General features: G+C 29.0%; 1 protein-coding gene across 1 annotated transcript in view; it reads left to right on the top strand.

Moving 5' to 3' along the window:
* The window catches only part of LOC107445810 (E3 ubiquitin-protein ligase HERC2), a 129,383-nt gene that overhangs the window by 12,830 nt on the left and 100,766 nt on the right, over nucleotides 1-15,787 (top strand). Inside the window, exons 10-17 of the mRNA XM_071178954.1 lie at nucleotides 197-355; nucleotides 1,322-1,507; nucleotides 4,192-4,352; nucleotides 5,205-5,350; nucleotides 6,208-6,315; nucleotides 10,364-10,526; nucleotides 11,304-11,559; nucleotides 14,084-14,284. Of these exons, the coding sequence (XP_071035055.1) occupies nucleotides 197-355; nucleotides 1,322-1,507; nucleotides 4,192-4,352; nucleotides 5,205-5,350; nucleotides 6,208-6,315; nucleotides 10,364-10,526; nucleotides 11,304-11,559; nucleotides 14,084-14,284 (1,380 nt within the window). The remainder of the gene's footprint in view (nucleotides 1-196; nucleotides 356-1,321; nucleotides 1,508-4,191; nucleotides 4,353-5,204; nucleotides 5,351-6,207; nucleotides 6,316-10,363; nucleotides 10,527-11,303; nucleotides 11,560-14,083; nucleotides 14,285-15,787) is intronic.

The following is a 15,787-nucleotide window of genomic DNA, read 5'->3' as shown; positions in this document are numbered from 1 at the left end:
ATATATAGTTAAAAACGCGTTTACCTTAAATCTCAAGAGAAAAATTTGCGAACTTGGAAATCTGTTCAATCTCTGTTGAAATTATTTACCTAATCCCAATTGTTTATTAATTGTGTGCTTTTATTCAAAATCTATTGTTTTATTAAAAATATTATTTAAGATGCTAATAATAATACTGTGGGCTTTATATTTTTAGGAATCTGATGTTCAATGTAGTCCAACAGAATTATTCTTAAATTTTTTATCAATTTCTGAAGAAGATGATGATCAGTTAAATATGCTGGAAATTGCTATTTATATATTGTGTACTTTAGAACAATATTCATTAATAAATTCTCCTATTCAAGAAAAAGAGGTAGTAGGCATTTTTATTACCCAAATTTTTATTTTATTTTTGAATCTAATTTTGTTTTTATGTTATGTATGTTTACTATCATTTCATGTACTAAAACACAGAATATATAACTGAATATATTCTGTATACATAGTAAAGTATATAGATTTTATAGTAATATTGTATTAGAAAGTATTTTTTGAAAATTTTTTTAATATAACTGTCTAATAAGCTATCGATATTTGCTTAGAGTTTGCATGCATGCCAAGATTTCAGTCATTATCTTAAATAAGAATTGTTCTAAAGCATTTTCATATTTTTCCATTTTGCAGTATTTTAATGCACTTATTTTTTGATAACTAGAACTTTTACTTTTTTCTTCTATTTGATTGCCTAGAGCGATTATTTTGAAAAATTAATTTTATTTCAATTTCCTTTGTATTTATGGTATTTAGAAATGTTGATTTAGTACTTGCAAGTTTAATTTTTTAAATTGCCTATTAAAATGTTTATTTATAAAAATTTTGCCTACATGTTTTATACTTGTTACTTTTTCTTTTATTTACTACACATATTTGGAAAATTAGAGTATCAATTCCACTTTAAGTTCGGTACACATCTGCAAATTAATGAATATTTTAGTTGAAACGGATATTTAAATAGATGAAAATAGTTTTATAAATTTTTATTTCAGCCTTAAGCTGTGTAAATTAAAAAATTTGATTATCCTTCGCACGACTGGGAAGTTGCTGAATTTAAATTCAAAGTAAAATTACAAGCATTGTTTACATTTTGCAATGCTCTTTTATGTAATTGAATACTAATGAATTTATCATGTATTATCAAACTTAAATTGTCTTAGACTTTTATTAAATCCTAAATTATTAACATAGTTCAACTGTAAATAGTTAAATTATTGTGCTTAATTTATTTCAGTTTTGTTTAAACATTAATAAATTTAATATTTACGAGAAACATTATTTTTAGGCCATCAATTCCCCACCTGATATATACTGCCTTGGAGACTTAGAATGGAGTCATGATAGTTATGAGATTCACAAATGTAAAAAATTATCAGAGATGAATATATGTCAAATAGCTTGCTCAAATGCCTGCCTACTTATTTTGACAAAATTTGGAAAAGTTTATTTGATGAGAAATGCTACAACTGAGGTATCAGCATTTATGATCCTGTTTTATTTTAATAAACTTAGATTAATATATTTTAGTTTCTTTTGTTATAATTTTAAATTCTTGATTGGATAATTAATAATATTGCTGTTCGTGTGTTATTTGTATAAACTTTGCTATTCTATTAATATTTTGAACAATGACCATATTCCTTTAATACAGGATGTGAAGTGATTTTTTTGATAAGAACATGATAAGGACGTATCTAAAACTAAACTCAGCGGCGCGACAGCCCATCGAGGGTCAAGGCCTACTGTGCCCATCTCAGTTTTCTTGACCATTGGGCTCTGGGGTGCAGGAGCAGATGTTCCGGTTAGGTGATCAGCCGAACACAAAACCCCCAGTGTTTAGTTCCCAAGGACGTATCTATTTGAGTTTAATAAAATTTTATTTGAAAGTATTTAAAATTTATATTTGTTTTATGTATTTTTTTTTATTTTACTCTGTAAAAAGTATAGGTAAAGTCTAAGAACTTAAAAAATATCCTAATTTTAATAGAATTTATTATGAAAAAAGAATTTAATAATTGTGAATAGTTTAAGAAATAAAATAGTTCGAGATCTAGCTACATTCCTGTTCTTATCCCACTGAGGGTAAGGCATCGCTTTTTCCGATCTTATTGTTATCCTGCATCTAAAAATCATTTTTTGTCATGTTTTTCTTTTGGAAAGTAGTGCATAACATGGAAGTTTCACTGAAATCTCACCCAGCTCCTCAACACTTGGAGGGTTAATAAAACAATTATATTCCTGTTACTAAAGGATGAAAAATCTCTATTCAATTTGAAATATTCTGAATACGTTTGTTACTTTCGTCTCACGTTTGTCCTCTTTTTTTGTAATGATAGGTAGACCCCCAAAAGTACTCTAGTGATATTTTCTTCTTTTCTCTTGATTTTTGTGCTAGGGTTAGTTTAGAATATTGTTTGATTAGAAAACCTGAAGTAGATAATGTTGTTTTAGCCTTGATGTTACTGTACTTAAGATATTCAGCTGTTGTTGAGATGGACGATGTCTAATCACATGTGGGTCACTAGTCAGCCTTAGATCAATAGTTAACAGGGCTTGTCTAGGAAGTAAAGGTAGTTGGCACTCATTGCTGACCCCACTTAAAATTATGCTGTAGGTCTCAAAATTGCGATGTCCTTACCAGTTAGCCTTGATGGTAATGTACTTAAGACATTAAGTTGTTGTTGAAATAGGCGATGTCTAATCACACGTGGGTCACTAGTCAGCTTTAGATCAATAGGTAACAGTGCTTGTCTGGGAAGTAAAGGCAGTTGGCACCCATTGCTGACCACACTTTTAAAATTATGCTGTAGGTTTCAAAATTGCAATGTCCCTAACAGTTAGCCTTGATGGTAATGTACTTAAGACACTCAGCTGTTGTTGAGATAGTCGATGTATAATCACAGGTCGCTCACTAGTCAGCTTTAGATCAATAGGTAACAGCGCTTGTCTAGGAAGTAAAGGTAGTTGACCACATTTTTAATATTATGCTGTAGGTCTCAAAATTTTGACACTTTAATGTCCTTAATATTATATTTGATTTTAGCTATTGTACCATTATAAACTACATTCAACTCAACTTTCTAGTTAATTTTGTTCTTAATAAAAATACAGAGGAGTGATGATTATCTGGATATTTGATACAGAGTTCGATTTTGTTAGTGAAAAATCCAGATAATTCGTCAACTTTTATAAACAGTTATGGCAATGTGTTAAGGTAATGTTTTCTGCACATTTATTCCTATCTGAGGACTGGCAATTGTAGTAAGTTCATTTTCACCCTCAATGAACTTCTCATTACGATTTTTGGATTCAATTAAATTTTTGATGGTTTTTTTATGCATTTTCATTCAATGCCAACAATTTTTCCCATTGGACCCTCTTTCTAAGATCTTCAAAGGGAGGAAGAAAAAAAACAATTTATCAACATTTTTCATCTTGATTTTTGGATTCAATTAAATTTCTGAATTTCTTTGCATTTTCACTCAATGCCAACAACTTTAGACCCTCTTTCTAAGGACACCAAGGAAAGAAGGAAAAAAAAATAGTTTATCAAAATTTTTCATCCTGATTATTAGGTTCAAACAAATTTTTAAATTTCAAAATGAATTTCTTTGCATTTTAACTCAATGCCAACAACTTTAGACCCTCTTTCTAAAGACACCAAGGAAAGAAGAAAAAAATAGTTTATCAAGATTTTTCTTCCTGATTTTCAGATTCAAACAAATTTTAAAATTTAAAAATGAATTTCTTCGCATTTTCACTCAATACCAAAAATTTTTACTATTGGAACCTATTTCTAAGGCCACCAAGGGAAAAAAATTAAGCAATTTATCAACATTTATTAGAAAATCTGAAGATGAATACCTATTTTCTTGAAAATAATTTTTGTTTTTGAAGAANGTTAGCTTGTTTTTTATGGTTATTAATTATTTTTTGACATTAATTGTTACATTTTTTGTCAATAATTGCCTATTTTTTTGTTCTTTGTGAAATTTAATGCTTCATAGTGAACTTTGTGATCGGTGGCGTGTCCAAAATATTGTGTCACGTGCCATTGGTTCGCCATCCCTGTGCTACTGTATCTTTGATTTTAATTTTGAAGTGTTGTATGTGTTAATCAATATTAATGTGTCAACATTTATTTATTTTCTTAAGGTTCCTAAGATTCCCTTATTAGTGAAAGGCTTTGATGGCAAAAAAGTTGTAGAAATCGCTACCAATTTAGATTCTAGACATTATCTGGCATTAACATGCGATGGCAGTGTCTATTCATGGGGACTTGGTGATGGTGGTCGACTTGGCCATGGAGATAACAAGTTTGTATATATTTTTTTAAAAAAAACTTTTTTGTATTTTTCCATGCATGAATTTTTTCATCCTTTAAATGTCTCATTTTGAAGAAGATTTTATAAGTTGTGTTATTCAAGAGGTTTAATTAATGATACTAAAAATTTAACATCTTTGAAACTTTTAAGTTTTTTAAAGAATTTTTTCATGTAAGGTGTCTGTGAATTACAGCTGAGGCTAAGCTTGTAATATACCTGCCTCCATTTTTTAAAATTTTTACTTCTTAATGTTTAGTAAACTTATTTTTATCTTTTATGTAGAAAGTAAATTGAAGTTTTTTCTATCTTAAATTTTTAAGTGTTTTTACTTTTTCAATTTATTAGATGCTTAAAGTAGTTCAAGTGCAAAGGGTGAATAAATTTTAAATTAAATACTTTGGGCCTGAGTGACCAACATGCAATGTTGCATGTCCAATGAAATGTTACATGATTTCTGCTTCCAATTTTTTATTATTTCTACTAATTTTCTTTATTTACTAAATGCTAGGTTCTTTTTCTCAAATTAAATGTTAATTATTTTGTTGGGTTTCTAAAAAAAAATAGTAATAATAATTTTATACAAATCTAATGAATTCAATTACAATTGCAAATCGTGTTTTCTCAGAAAAATATTAGTTGTAGATTGCAAAAAGCAATTGAATTATTAAAAGTAATCAAAGTAATTATCGAATTATTAAAAGTAATTTATTGAATTTTTTTAATAACTATACATATTAACTTTTTAAAAATGTATTAATTTCATATGTCAGAACTTTTTCTTGCTGAAACGTAATAGTTGAATATGTAATCAATTTTATTACATTTATCTGTTTCTCTTTCTAGGTCCTCACCCTTTCCTAAATTAATAAGTTCCTTATATAATAAACACATTAGAAAGATATTTTGTGGAGCTAGTCAAAGTGCTGCTTTAAGCTCATCAGGCGAATTATACACTTGGGGAAAAGGCAAAAATGGTCGTCTGGGACATGGTAAAATTTATATTTATTAATTATTTAATATTTGAGATCTAAACTATTTAAGTTTTTAAATTATTTTAATAAGTGGGAAAGAATCTTTTGACTATGTCAACCCTCATATATAAAGGTACCCCAAGATCAAACTGACTGATACAGTTTTAACGGAGTGCCTATCCTAAGGGGATATCTGCTCCTTCATCTAAGTTAAAAATCTGAAAAGGAGGATGGGAAGGGTGAAGCAGGGGTTAACATATGTTAAGTCTCTGTTTTATATACTAGCCAATTGGTATTTAATAATTGTAGTGGTAGTTATGTCACAATACTTCCCCACTAGAATTTTATCAGCGTTAGAATTATCTACGGATGCTACTTGTTGCCCTGTATTTGAAAAAAAACTGGGAGAGCTATGTTAAGTTCATGTTTTCTCCTGTGTTATTTGTTGAGTATGTGCAGGATCCCGTTGCGTGTTAATGAGACCGAGAAGCAACAATGCGAGGAGACGATGACGCAGTCACAAATGGTAATTTAATTCTTTAACTGTGGTCCAGCCATCAAAGTGGGCATCACCTCCGGAGGTCACCAATGTGGGGAAAGGATCGTTCGACTATGCCAACCCCCATCTATTAAAAGGTACCCTTAAAAAGCAAGTTAACATGTCGTATATACTAGTGAATTGGTATTTAATAATTGTAGTGGTAGTTATGCCACAACTACTTTTAGAATTACTTAACTATTTTACCTAAGTTTTTATAGTATATTATGGTTTGGTTGATAAACTTTTAAGCTTCTTTTTTTGTATGATATTTATACCAATTGAATAAACAGCTAATGCTTATATTATTTACTAATATAAATCTTTTACTATTCAGGCACAAATGAAGATTGTCTTTTGCCTACTTTAGTAACTGCGTTTAAAGAATGTTGCATTGTTGATATGTGCTTTGGGCGAGATTCAGTTATTGCTGTCAATTGTACAGGTCAGTGAATTATATTGTATCAGTACATTATTTTGTTTTATTGTTCACTCTCTCTTTTTTTTAATAATAATTTTTACTATTGTCTTAAAGCTTTTTTTTTAATCATTATCAAAGATAGCTATTGCAATCTAAAAGAGAAAGTGTTCCCCAGATTTTACTAATAAATGAATAAAAGTAATTAATGTTGTAATTACTATGTGTAAAATTATTTAAAAAAATGTGTTATAGTCTTGGAAACAATTTTAAACATATGACAATAATTATTATGCTAATATTATTTTGTTCTTAAACTTTTTCTGTCAATTTTGCAATATAAAGTGAAATAGAACAGAATTTGTGTTCTATTATCTAATAAGCTAGCATCAGATATTAATTCTTTTCAAAACTAGCTATCCTAATTTTCTGATTATTTACAAATATTTAAAAAAAAACGTTTCTAGAAGTTGTTGTATGAACAATGGAATTAATATTAAAAGTGTTACACAAGGTATAGAGTTTTTTATTATGACTTTGTTATTACCATAAATTATTAGTATTTATTTTGTAACTTGTTACCTAAAAATAACTTACATTTCCACAAATACGTTGGCCTGTTACAACTCCTTGAATTGATTGAGTCCTCCTTGAATACAGATTGAGTCTGAGTACATGGCAATATAATCATTAGATCATAAGTTACTCTGAGTGCACTGTAAATATTTTATGTGTTTCCAAAGTTACTCTAAGGGCAACAGATATACATTATCAACTATTTGTGAAAATTAAATAACATCACTCATTCGAAACACATGGGCCATGTATATATTTTTATGTACTTAATAATATCAGGTTGTTTATAAATCTTATACGGTTCAAAGTTTTCTCCCGTTATTGTTTTCTTTTACATAACCAAGTATACTCCTCAAAAATTTTTTTCTCAAATATTGCAATACAACTTTCCTCTAGTTTTCTCATTGTCCAAGCTTCAGAAGCATATGTCAAGACAAGCCTGACAAGAGTTTTGTAAATTTAAAAGTTCGTTTTTCTAGAAAGAAACCTACCGTATATTCCGGCGTATAACGTGCACTTTTAACACAAAAAATAACATTGGAATTTACGGGTGCGCGGTATACGCCGAATATAAAAAATTACAGATTAAAAAAATTTAAATATAGAAAAATACTTTTATTTTAAAGAAATAACATACCTTTACCTATATACTTTATTGATTTTCGTTATTACATAAATAGTTCATTATATTCGTCTTCTGTTATTTCTTCAGGCACGTCATCACAATCTGTTTCGTCTTCATCATCTGTGTTACCCTCATCCATAAATAAACAGTCATCTTCTGATCCGTCCAGATTATTTGAAATGCTGCATTTTTTGAATGATTTTCTAACCATCTCAGGCTTAATTTCATCCCATGCTTTTAATATCCATTCACACACTGTTTCCAAACTTGCGGCGCATATGTCCTCCTTTCGTAAAGGTTTTCTCGCCCTCCAACATCCAAGTTTTCCACTGTTTTTTTAAATTGGCTTTAAAAGCAGACGTCCAATGGCTAAACTAATGGTGTCAATCCGCCCGGAATAACTGCCATATCGGTGTTACATTCTTTCAAAAAAAATTTTGTATTATCTGTAAGGTGGGACCTAAGCATGTCCCACACTTAAAGGCTTTCTGGTTTTCTATAGATACTAGACGAGATACTGCACATGTACAATCCAAATTTTCGTGCTCGTTATCCGAAGAGTATATCTTAAAATTTAAAAAAAGTTATTAGAAATTACGGGAGCGCGTTATGCGCCGGAATATATGGTAGTTTTAATAAATCTTCTCAGCCCATAGACATTCCTATTTGACAGATAGAGTCGATTTTTTATTTCAGGAGACATACTGTTATTAATAGTAATAATTGATCCAAAGTAAGATCCTATTATTTTGATGTTACCTCAGATTAAATACAGATCATCTCGAAGTCTTTTTGTTTGCTAGAAGAGACAGTACTCCATAGGTTCTTATTTTATGCAGGTCATCTACAGTGAAAAAGTTGAGGAAATATAGATTACTGTACATTATTCATGATGAGAAAAGGATATTGCATTGTAACACAGAAATCTCCATGATGTTTCTCATAAATCTCTTTTGTTATGTTAAAATGAAAGATTTTGTTACAGTCACATTTTAGTAAATTTCTCCTTTCAAAGGATGTAATAAATTTATCAATCATTTTTTTCTTTCTTGAAAATTTCATTCTTTTTTTATATGAAACCTTGACAATGCATGGCTGGTTAATTTTTCAGTCAAACATGCTATGCACTATTTTTTTTGTGTGCGTTTTTCTTAACTTTTGCTGTCTGTTACATCTTTATCAATTAGCAAAAATGGCAGGTTACAACCATTACATTATTTTTAATAAATTAATTTAAGTAGTTACTCTATGTATGCATGTATCTATCAACATAACAGAAATTTATCAATTATTTAATCAGTTTTGTAAGGACACAAGAGGATGGAAATAAGCACCATCACGAAGAGCTCAGTATTTTATATACATTCACGCATCCGTTTTACAATAATGAGTAATAACATAAAATCTCCTAAAATCGAAAGTATTTTAAAGTTTTACCCAAACTGATTGGGGAAAAAGGGAACCATGGTAGGTTAGGGTACCTCATCTTGCTTCATCTCACTTAGTAAGTCAGAACGAAGACTATTGGTATTGTTTTTGCAAATAGAGAGGTAGCGCCATCTGTTGCTAGGAATTAACTATTCGTTACAGTTTTTTAAGTATATCATGTTTTGTTTTTTTTTAAATTAACCCATTATTAATTAGTTAAGAGTAAATATTTTGGATATTATTTTTTGTATACTCATCAGGTATTGACTTTTTGTTATAATATTTGTTTTTCTTTGGACAACAAGGATTTATTTTACTGCCCTCCTTTGCTCTTCTAATTTTTGTTTTATGCTCCCCCTTTTGTTATTGCCCCCTTTTGTATTTGGACCGTGCCAAAAGTTAAAAACTAGCTTTTGACACGGCAACTGCCAAAAGCTGGTTTAAACTGTTGAACTATTTTAAGTCACTAAAAGCCTAGAGTGTTGTTAAAAATGGAAAATTTGTATTACAAAAATATTAATGTCGTTTTATAGCTTAAAACCTTAAATATATTAAACTGAATGTGTAACTAACACTAATTTTGTTAAATACAGTAGGGAACCGATTATCCGGAACGATCGGGACCATCGCTATTGCGGATAACTGATTTTTCCGGTTTTCTGAATCGCTACATAAAGCCGTTTTTTTATTGTTAAACACAACTAAAAAAAAAATATTTGGAAATAATCTTAAAAAGAAAAAAAAACAATGAAGTAATACACTAATGATTATTTCCAAAATGATGGTAAGGTAAACACCTTTCAAAAAAGAAAGAAAAATCCTAAAATCTTATGAGGGAAAAAATTTTTTTTTTTTAAAAATGGCCGGAAAATTTATCGAATTTCGTTTCGGTTCTTTGGTTTTCTGATTTCCGGATAACGGGTTCTGTACTGTATATAAATTTAAGATATTACAAAACCTGCGATTTTTGACTCTTATGGCGGGTATTCGACAAAAGATTTTTTAGACTGTACAGAGTATCTAAAAAAAACCATGTTTCTCTTTTTTGGCGTCAGAAGTAATAAACTAGTGTTTGGCACGACAACTGCCAAGTGTGATGTCATAAATGGGAAATGAGTATTAAAAAAATATGATAGTTTTGTAGCTTAAAACCTTAAATATATTAAGCTGAATATGTAACTAAAACTAATTTCGTTAAATATTTAAATTTAAGATATTACAAAATGTTATAACTGATCCTGAGATTTTTGATTCTCTTGGGAGGTATTTGGCGAAGCATTTTTTAACATGATAGTTTAATTAATGATTTAAAACTATTAAAAACTTTCACTTGTTAAATATTTATCAATTTCACCCTGCAATTCTCCATGTTTACTTTGTTGCTTTTATTTTATTAGTATTATTTTCAATTTGTATAGTTATTTTGACTTTCCTTCTTTTATGCAGGCACTGTTTACGTGTGGGGAGAAGAGGATTCTCAAAATTCCTGTGATATGCAACCCAGAGTTTTTGAAAAATTAAAGAATGTTAATATTACTAATGTATATAGTGGTGGTCTTTTGAATGTAGCCTTATCACAAAATGGTTCTGTGCATGTATGGCATACATGGTATGTTGATTTTTAAACTTCACAACAGTTATAAAATTTGCTGTCAAATTTTAAATTTTGCATTTTTTTTTCAAATGTAAAGCAGTAAAGATTTAAAAATAAAAGAAAAAAAATTACTTCTTTTATTTTTAATTATATTAATATTTGCTTTATAATATTAATATTTACTTTATAAGCTTAATATTTACAAAAATAGCAGATAGCTAGTTTGGAAAGTTGGCATCAATGTAGATAAGGAAAGAAAAAAAAAAAACATGAAGATAAGGGATTTTGCATTTTAGCATGGAATTCTTCTGAATACTTGTTTGACATAATAAACTGGAGCAATTCTGAGTTTGTAGTTATCAATGTTCAAATCCGTGGCCTTGTAATTTTAAACCTGATCCAGAAGACAAGGGAACTCCTCGATGAAGCATTGGAACAAACTAACCTTTGTGGAAGACTTTTTAATGGAACTCACAATTGCATTACATGGAGACCTCATTGAGCCTCCTCATTGGGAGGTGAATGCTCTTTCCTCTGAGCCACCTGAGTTCTTTGATATCATTAAGAGAAAAAGAATATCCTTAAATAGTGTGAATCTTTGAATCTTTCAACAGAAAATACAGTTCTTATTATTTTAAAGTGAAAAGCCGACATTAACTTCAGGTCAAACTTCTAATATGGTAAATTTTTTTTGGTCTTGTCAGATTCGAGTTATTACTAGTTGACAGTATTTTTTTTTCCTCAGAAATATTATTGTTAACTCATTTTATCTTTACTTCCTTTCTCTTTCAGGAGTGTAAACGGAAATCGACTTGTTCTTTCTAGTGAGGACCAACACAGAATCCTTAAACTAGTCGATGGTCTAGCAGGAAAGAAAATCTCACATATATCTGTCAGTTCTAGTCATTTCATAGCTGTTACTGCAGAAGGCAATGTTTATGGTTGGGGGCAAAATGACAAAGGTCAACTGGGAAGTTGTTCTTCTGAATTTAAGTTAATTGCTACCTTTCCAGGAAAAAACATACAGGCTTGTGCCGGGAATAAAAAAGTAAAAAAAAAAACTTTTCTGTTTTTCATAATTTCTTAGTTTATTGTTTTATATCTTTTATTTTCTTTTGTGAATGTTTATATTGATCGAGAAAGAACATTGTGATAGTTTAATAAAGTAACATTTTCTGAAATTTCTTCGTAATCTTTTAAAAGGTGGTTATATTTGATAACTATGCTTGAGATAAGAATATAGCCAATAATTCAATAATGTTCAGTTGTTTTAATGAACTGAGCTCATTATCATTTATTTAAAATGTTTAGTTTCTGATCATTTTTATGCAGATGAAAAAAATGCATATTAAAGAAGTTAGTTTTTTTTTATTTTGTTATTAAATAATTGCTTGCAAATCAGTAACACACCGTGTGACAACAATCGATGCTAGAAACTTCTGCTGAATAGAAAGTTTAGAATTAAGAATGTTCATAACAGATTTCAGTTACCATAAACAGATTATAAATTTCCTTATTAATTCATGCATTTTCCTTTTCACTCTAAATTGGAACAGTGGGCTTCTATCATAGTGCTCAATCTCGCTCTATTTGTGGCCAGATATATTGCCTCTCTCCATGTCTTTCCTATTGTTTTCAATTCATTTGCAATTGTCCTGGGCAAAATATTTTTAGTTCTTCCTCTTTTCCTCTAGCCCTGAGGATTCTAATCAAAAACTTGATTTAATTTAAATTTTTCAGGTTTGCTTAGTAGATGACCAGTCCATTTACGTTTTTTAATTTCCAGCTCAATCGATTTCTGTTTTGCTTTTCTGAAGATTTCTGTAATACAAATTTTATGAAATAATTTGATACGCAAGATTCTTCTCAAACAGTTGTTCACAAGTACTTTACCTTATTAATACAGTAGGCTCTCAACTGCCCAATTTAATTTCGTGGAAGATTAGATAACAAAACAGCCAGATCAGATGAAGTTCTACTTTATACCACTTCTCCAACGTTATTAAAAAAAACACATGTTATACATTTTATTATAAATGAGTAATGCAAAATGTTAATGCAAAATTCTCAATGTCTATTAATAAACTAACAACTGGTAAAACTTAAAACTAGTGTCAAAATGTATTAACTATTACTCCGGCCTTTCTTTTTCCTCCATCACGAGTTATACAAATTTATGGTTTCATTATTCGTGTTTTTTTTGTTGAATTCATTTTTAAAAAAAATAGATTCAGTTTAAGATAATTATTCATTTTAGGATAATTCATTTTCAGATAAATTATTAATGCAAAATATTAATGTAAAATTTTCAATTCGTATTAATAAACTAACAATTGACGATTACTTCAGCATTTCCTTTTTTTTTCTTTTTCCTCCGTCACCCATAGCAAGTTTTGCAAACTTATGATTCCATTATTTATGTTTTTTTTTGCCTAATGTCTAATTTATTTTTAAAAAAACAAAACAAATTCAGTTAAAGATCATTATTTATTTTAGGATAATTCATTTTAATATAAATTATTAGTGCAAAATATTAATGTAAAGTTCTCAATTTCTATTAATAAACTAACAAATGGGAAAAATTAGGACTAGAGTCCAAATGTATTGACGATTACTTCAGCATTTCTTTTTTTCTTTTTCCTCCATCACCCATGGTGAGTTTTACAAGTTTATGATTCCATCATTTATGTTTTTTTTTATTTGTCTAATGTCTAATTCATGTTCAGAAAAATAGATTCAGTTTATGATAATTATTCATTTTAGGATAATTCATTTTAAGATAATTCATTTTTAAATAAATTGTTAATGCAAAATATGTATGTTAAATTCTCACTATCTATTTATAAACTAACAAATGGGAAAAATTAAAGACTAGTGTTAAAATGTATTGATGATTACTTCATCACTCTAACTTATGGTTCCATTATTTATATTTTTCTTTCTTGGGCAGATAGTGTAGTTCGTTCACCAGGAGTTGGCACTTGGCACCTCCTTCACGAGGCATCCGACGATACTATTTGTCTATTTTTGGGAGAAGGATGTGAACAATCTTGAACAAGTTTGCTATTTGGCTAACGTATGACAAAAATATTTATTTCACAATCTTTATGTGCTTTTTTTTAACATTAAATATTTCATAAATTTGATGATATTTCTCTCTTTTGAGTAAATAGTTTGTCCTTTTTTGAGAAATTTTGCTGGGGAAGCAGTTTTTAAATTTAAAATATATTTAATTAGCTAGAGTAATGAAAGGTATAATAGCAGATAATAAAGCGAAGTAAGTGACTGAAAAAGAATTCACTGTTTGTGTTTGGCGTGCATTAAGGGTTGTCTCTATTTTAAGCTTGGAGATGTTTCTCCTCTTACTCCCGCGCTGAAATGAAGTCTGTGTCCGAGGGGTGGAGCCAAGTGCCAACACCTGGTGAACGAACTATACAAAGGTTGTGTAGCTAAAAAGTTAGTGTAATTAAAACAAAGACTAATATGTATAAAATTATTTAATGATTAGTTTTTATAACTATATGAAGCCTCACTTTTGTCTTAACATTATTATTACATACATCTTTTTTTAGACTATCTTTTGGTGCTCAGACGAGCTTGGAATTCTACAGCTGAAAGTTCCTTATAGCATAGATGTATCTCCAATTACATTTAAACTTCTTAATGAGCTTCTTCAGTTTGTGTCTTATAATGAGCTCACTGAGAGTGTTATAAGAAATGCATTTGAAAAAGAGTGCATTGCTGTATCCTGCCTAAATCTTTTAAAACTTCAGGTGAGACTTGTGATTTTTTTCTTTTTAGGTATGACAATTTTTATTTTGTACCATTTATGATATTAAATAAAAGTTAGATTCAAGTATTTATCCTACATAGGAAGGTTTTGAAATAAGGGTTAGAGGTAATGCAATGTAATGACTATTAGATAAAGAGAGAGGTAATGCAACGTCAGTGAAATAAAATTAATTGATCACAGATGAATAAAATCAATTCTAGTCTGATTTTATTTTGTATTTTAGCCATGTTAGAAATAATTAAACTTAGTAACCTATCATCTGTTATTTTTGAAAAATCAGCTTTTATCTTTTACTGAAAATGAATTTCTTTGTTTATGTTAAAGTGTACAACAGATATGTGGAATTTTCAGTATTTATTAACATTGCTTTCTGGCACTAAAGATTGGAGCCTTCTATGATGGATGCTTGATTAACATATTTCACTTACAAGTTTCATCAAACTAATAATAAATTTTATCTACTCTGGTAAACACAACATTTAAACTATTTTTTCAATGTGGTGTGAGTAACATACATTTACCCACCTGAACAATATGTGTAAATTTGAAGAGATTTGAAATCTTAAATGTGCATTTCAAACCACATAAAGATAAAGCAGTTGTAAAGTTTCATTACATTGCTATATGCTTCATTACATAGTCTTTTAACAATTCATAAAAATTTAATATACATAGGTTGGTCCACTAAGTAATTACGTGAGGTTGGTCAGAAGAGACATTTAAAATCAAAACGAATCAATCCTCCTTTTTTCACAAAATTAATAAAACCTCTTATTGTTTTTGATGAAAACATAGAAACAATATCATTGCACAAGTCTATTTTCCCCACTTTTTTACTTTTTGAGTTATCTTAAGTTTAAGTTTCTGAGTACTTGGTTCAGTCATTGCTTTTTATATTTCTAATAAGTTTGCTACATAATAATAAACAGTAACACCTTTAAATGGCAAAATTGTTTAGTAAAAATTTATATCATAAAGGTAATGATGTACATACCATTTTCTACTTTTTGTTTTATGGAGTTAATCAATTCGTGTTAATTATTCATGTTCTCATTATTTGAAATTGTCTTTTGTTTTCATCAAAAGATAGAGCAAATATCACTTAATGAACATAGTCATGAGAATGTCCTTTTAAAAATTTTAGGTATACATTTTCCAGAGTAGTTATCAATACTAGTATTTTTAATATTTTCAATACTTGGTAGAATAGAAAATATTTTTTAGCTGGAGCTCTCAAACATTAATAATTTAAATTTTTTTTTTTGTAAACCTTTATGATAAGTATAGGAGATAAGGTAGGGGGGGGACACCTGCTCCCAAGTGAATCTTAGAGGGGTGCCAAACTCATAATACATAATTAAAAATTAATTTCAGATATAAATTCAATACTACTCATTCATTTACTAATTATGGGACCATGAATTAATATTTAATCCGATTTATCTGAAACTTTTAACGGGATGTTTTTAACAAAGTGGCAACT

The sequence above is a fragment of the Parasteatoda tepidariorum genome, chromosome 1, assembly GCF_043381705.1.
Source record: "Parasteatoda tepidariorum isolate YZ-2023 chromosome 1, CAS_Ptep_4.0, whole genome shotgun sequence".
Classification (NCBI taxonomy): Eukaryota; Metazoa; Arthropoda; class Arachnida; order Araneae; family Theridiidae; genus Parasteatoda; species Parasteatoda tepidariorum.
Note: the sequence above shows the minus strand (reverse complement) of the source record. Positions and strands in the feature narration are given on the sequence as shown.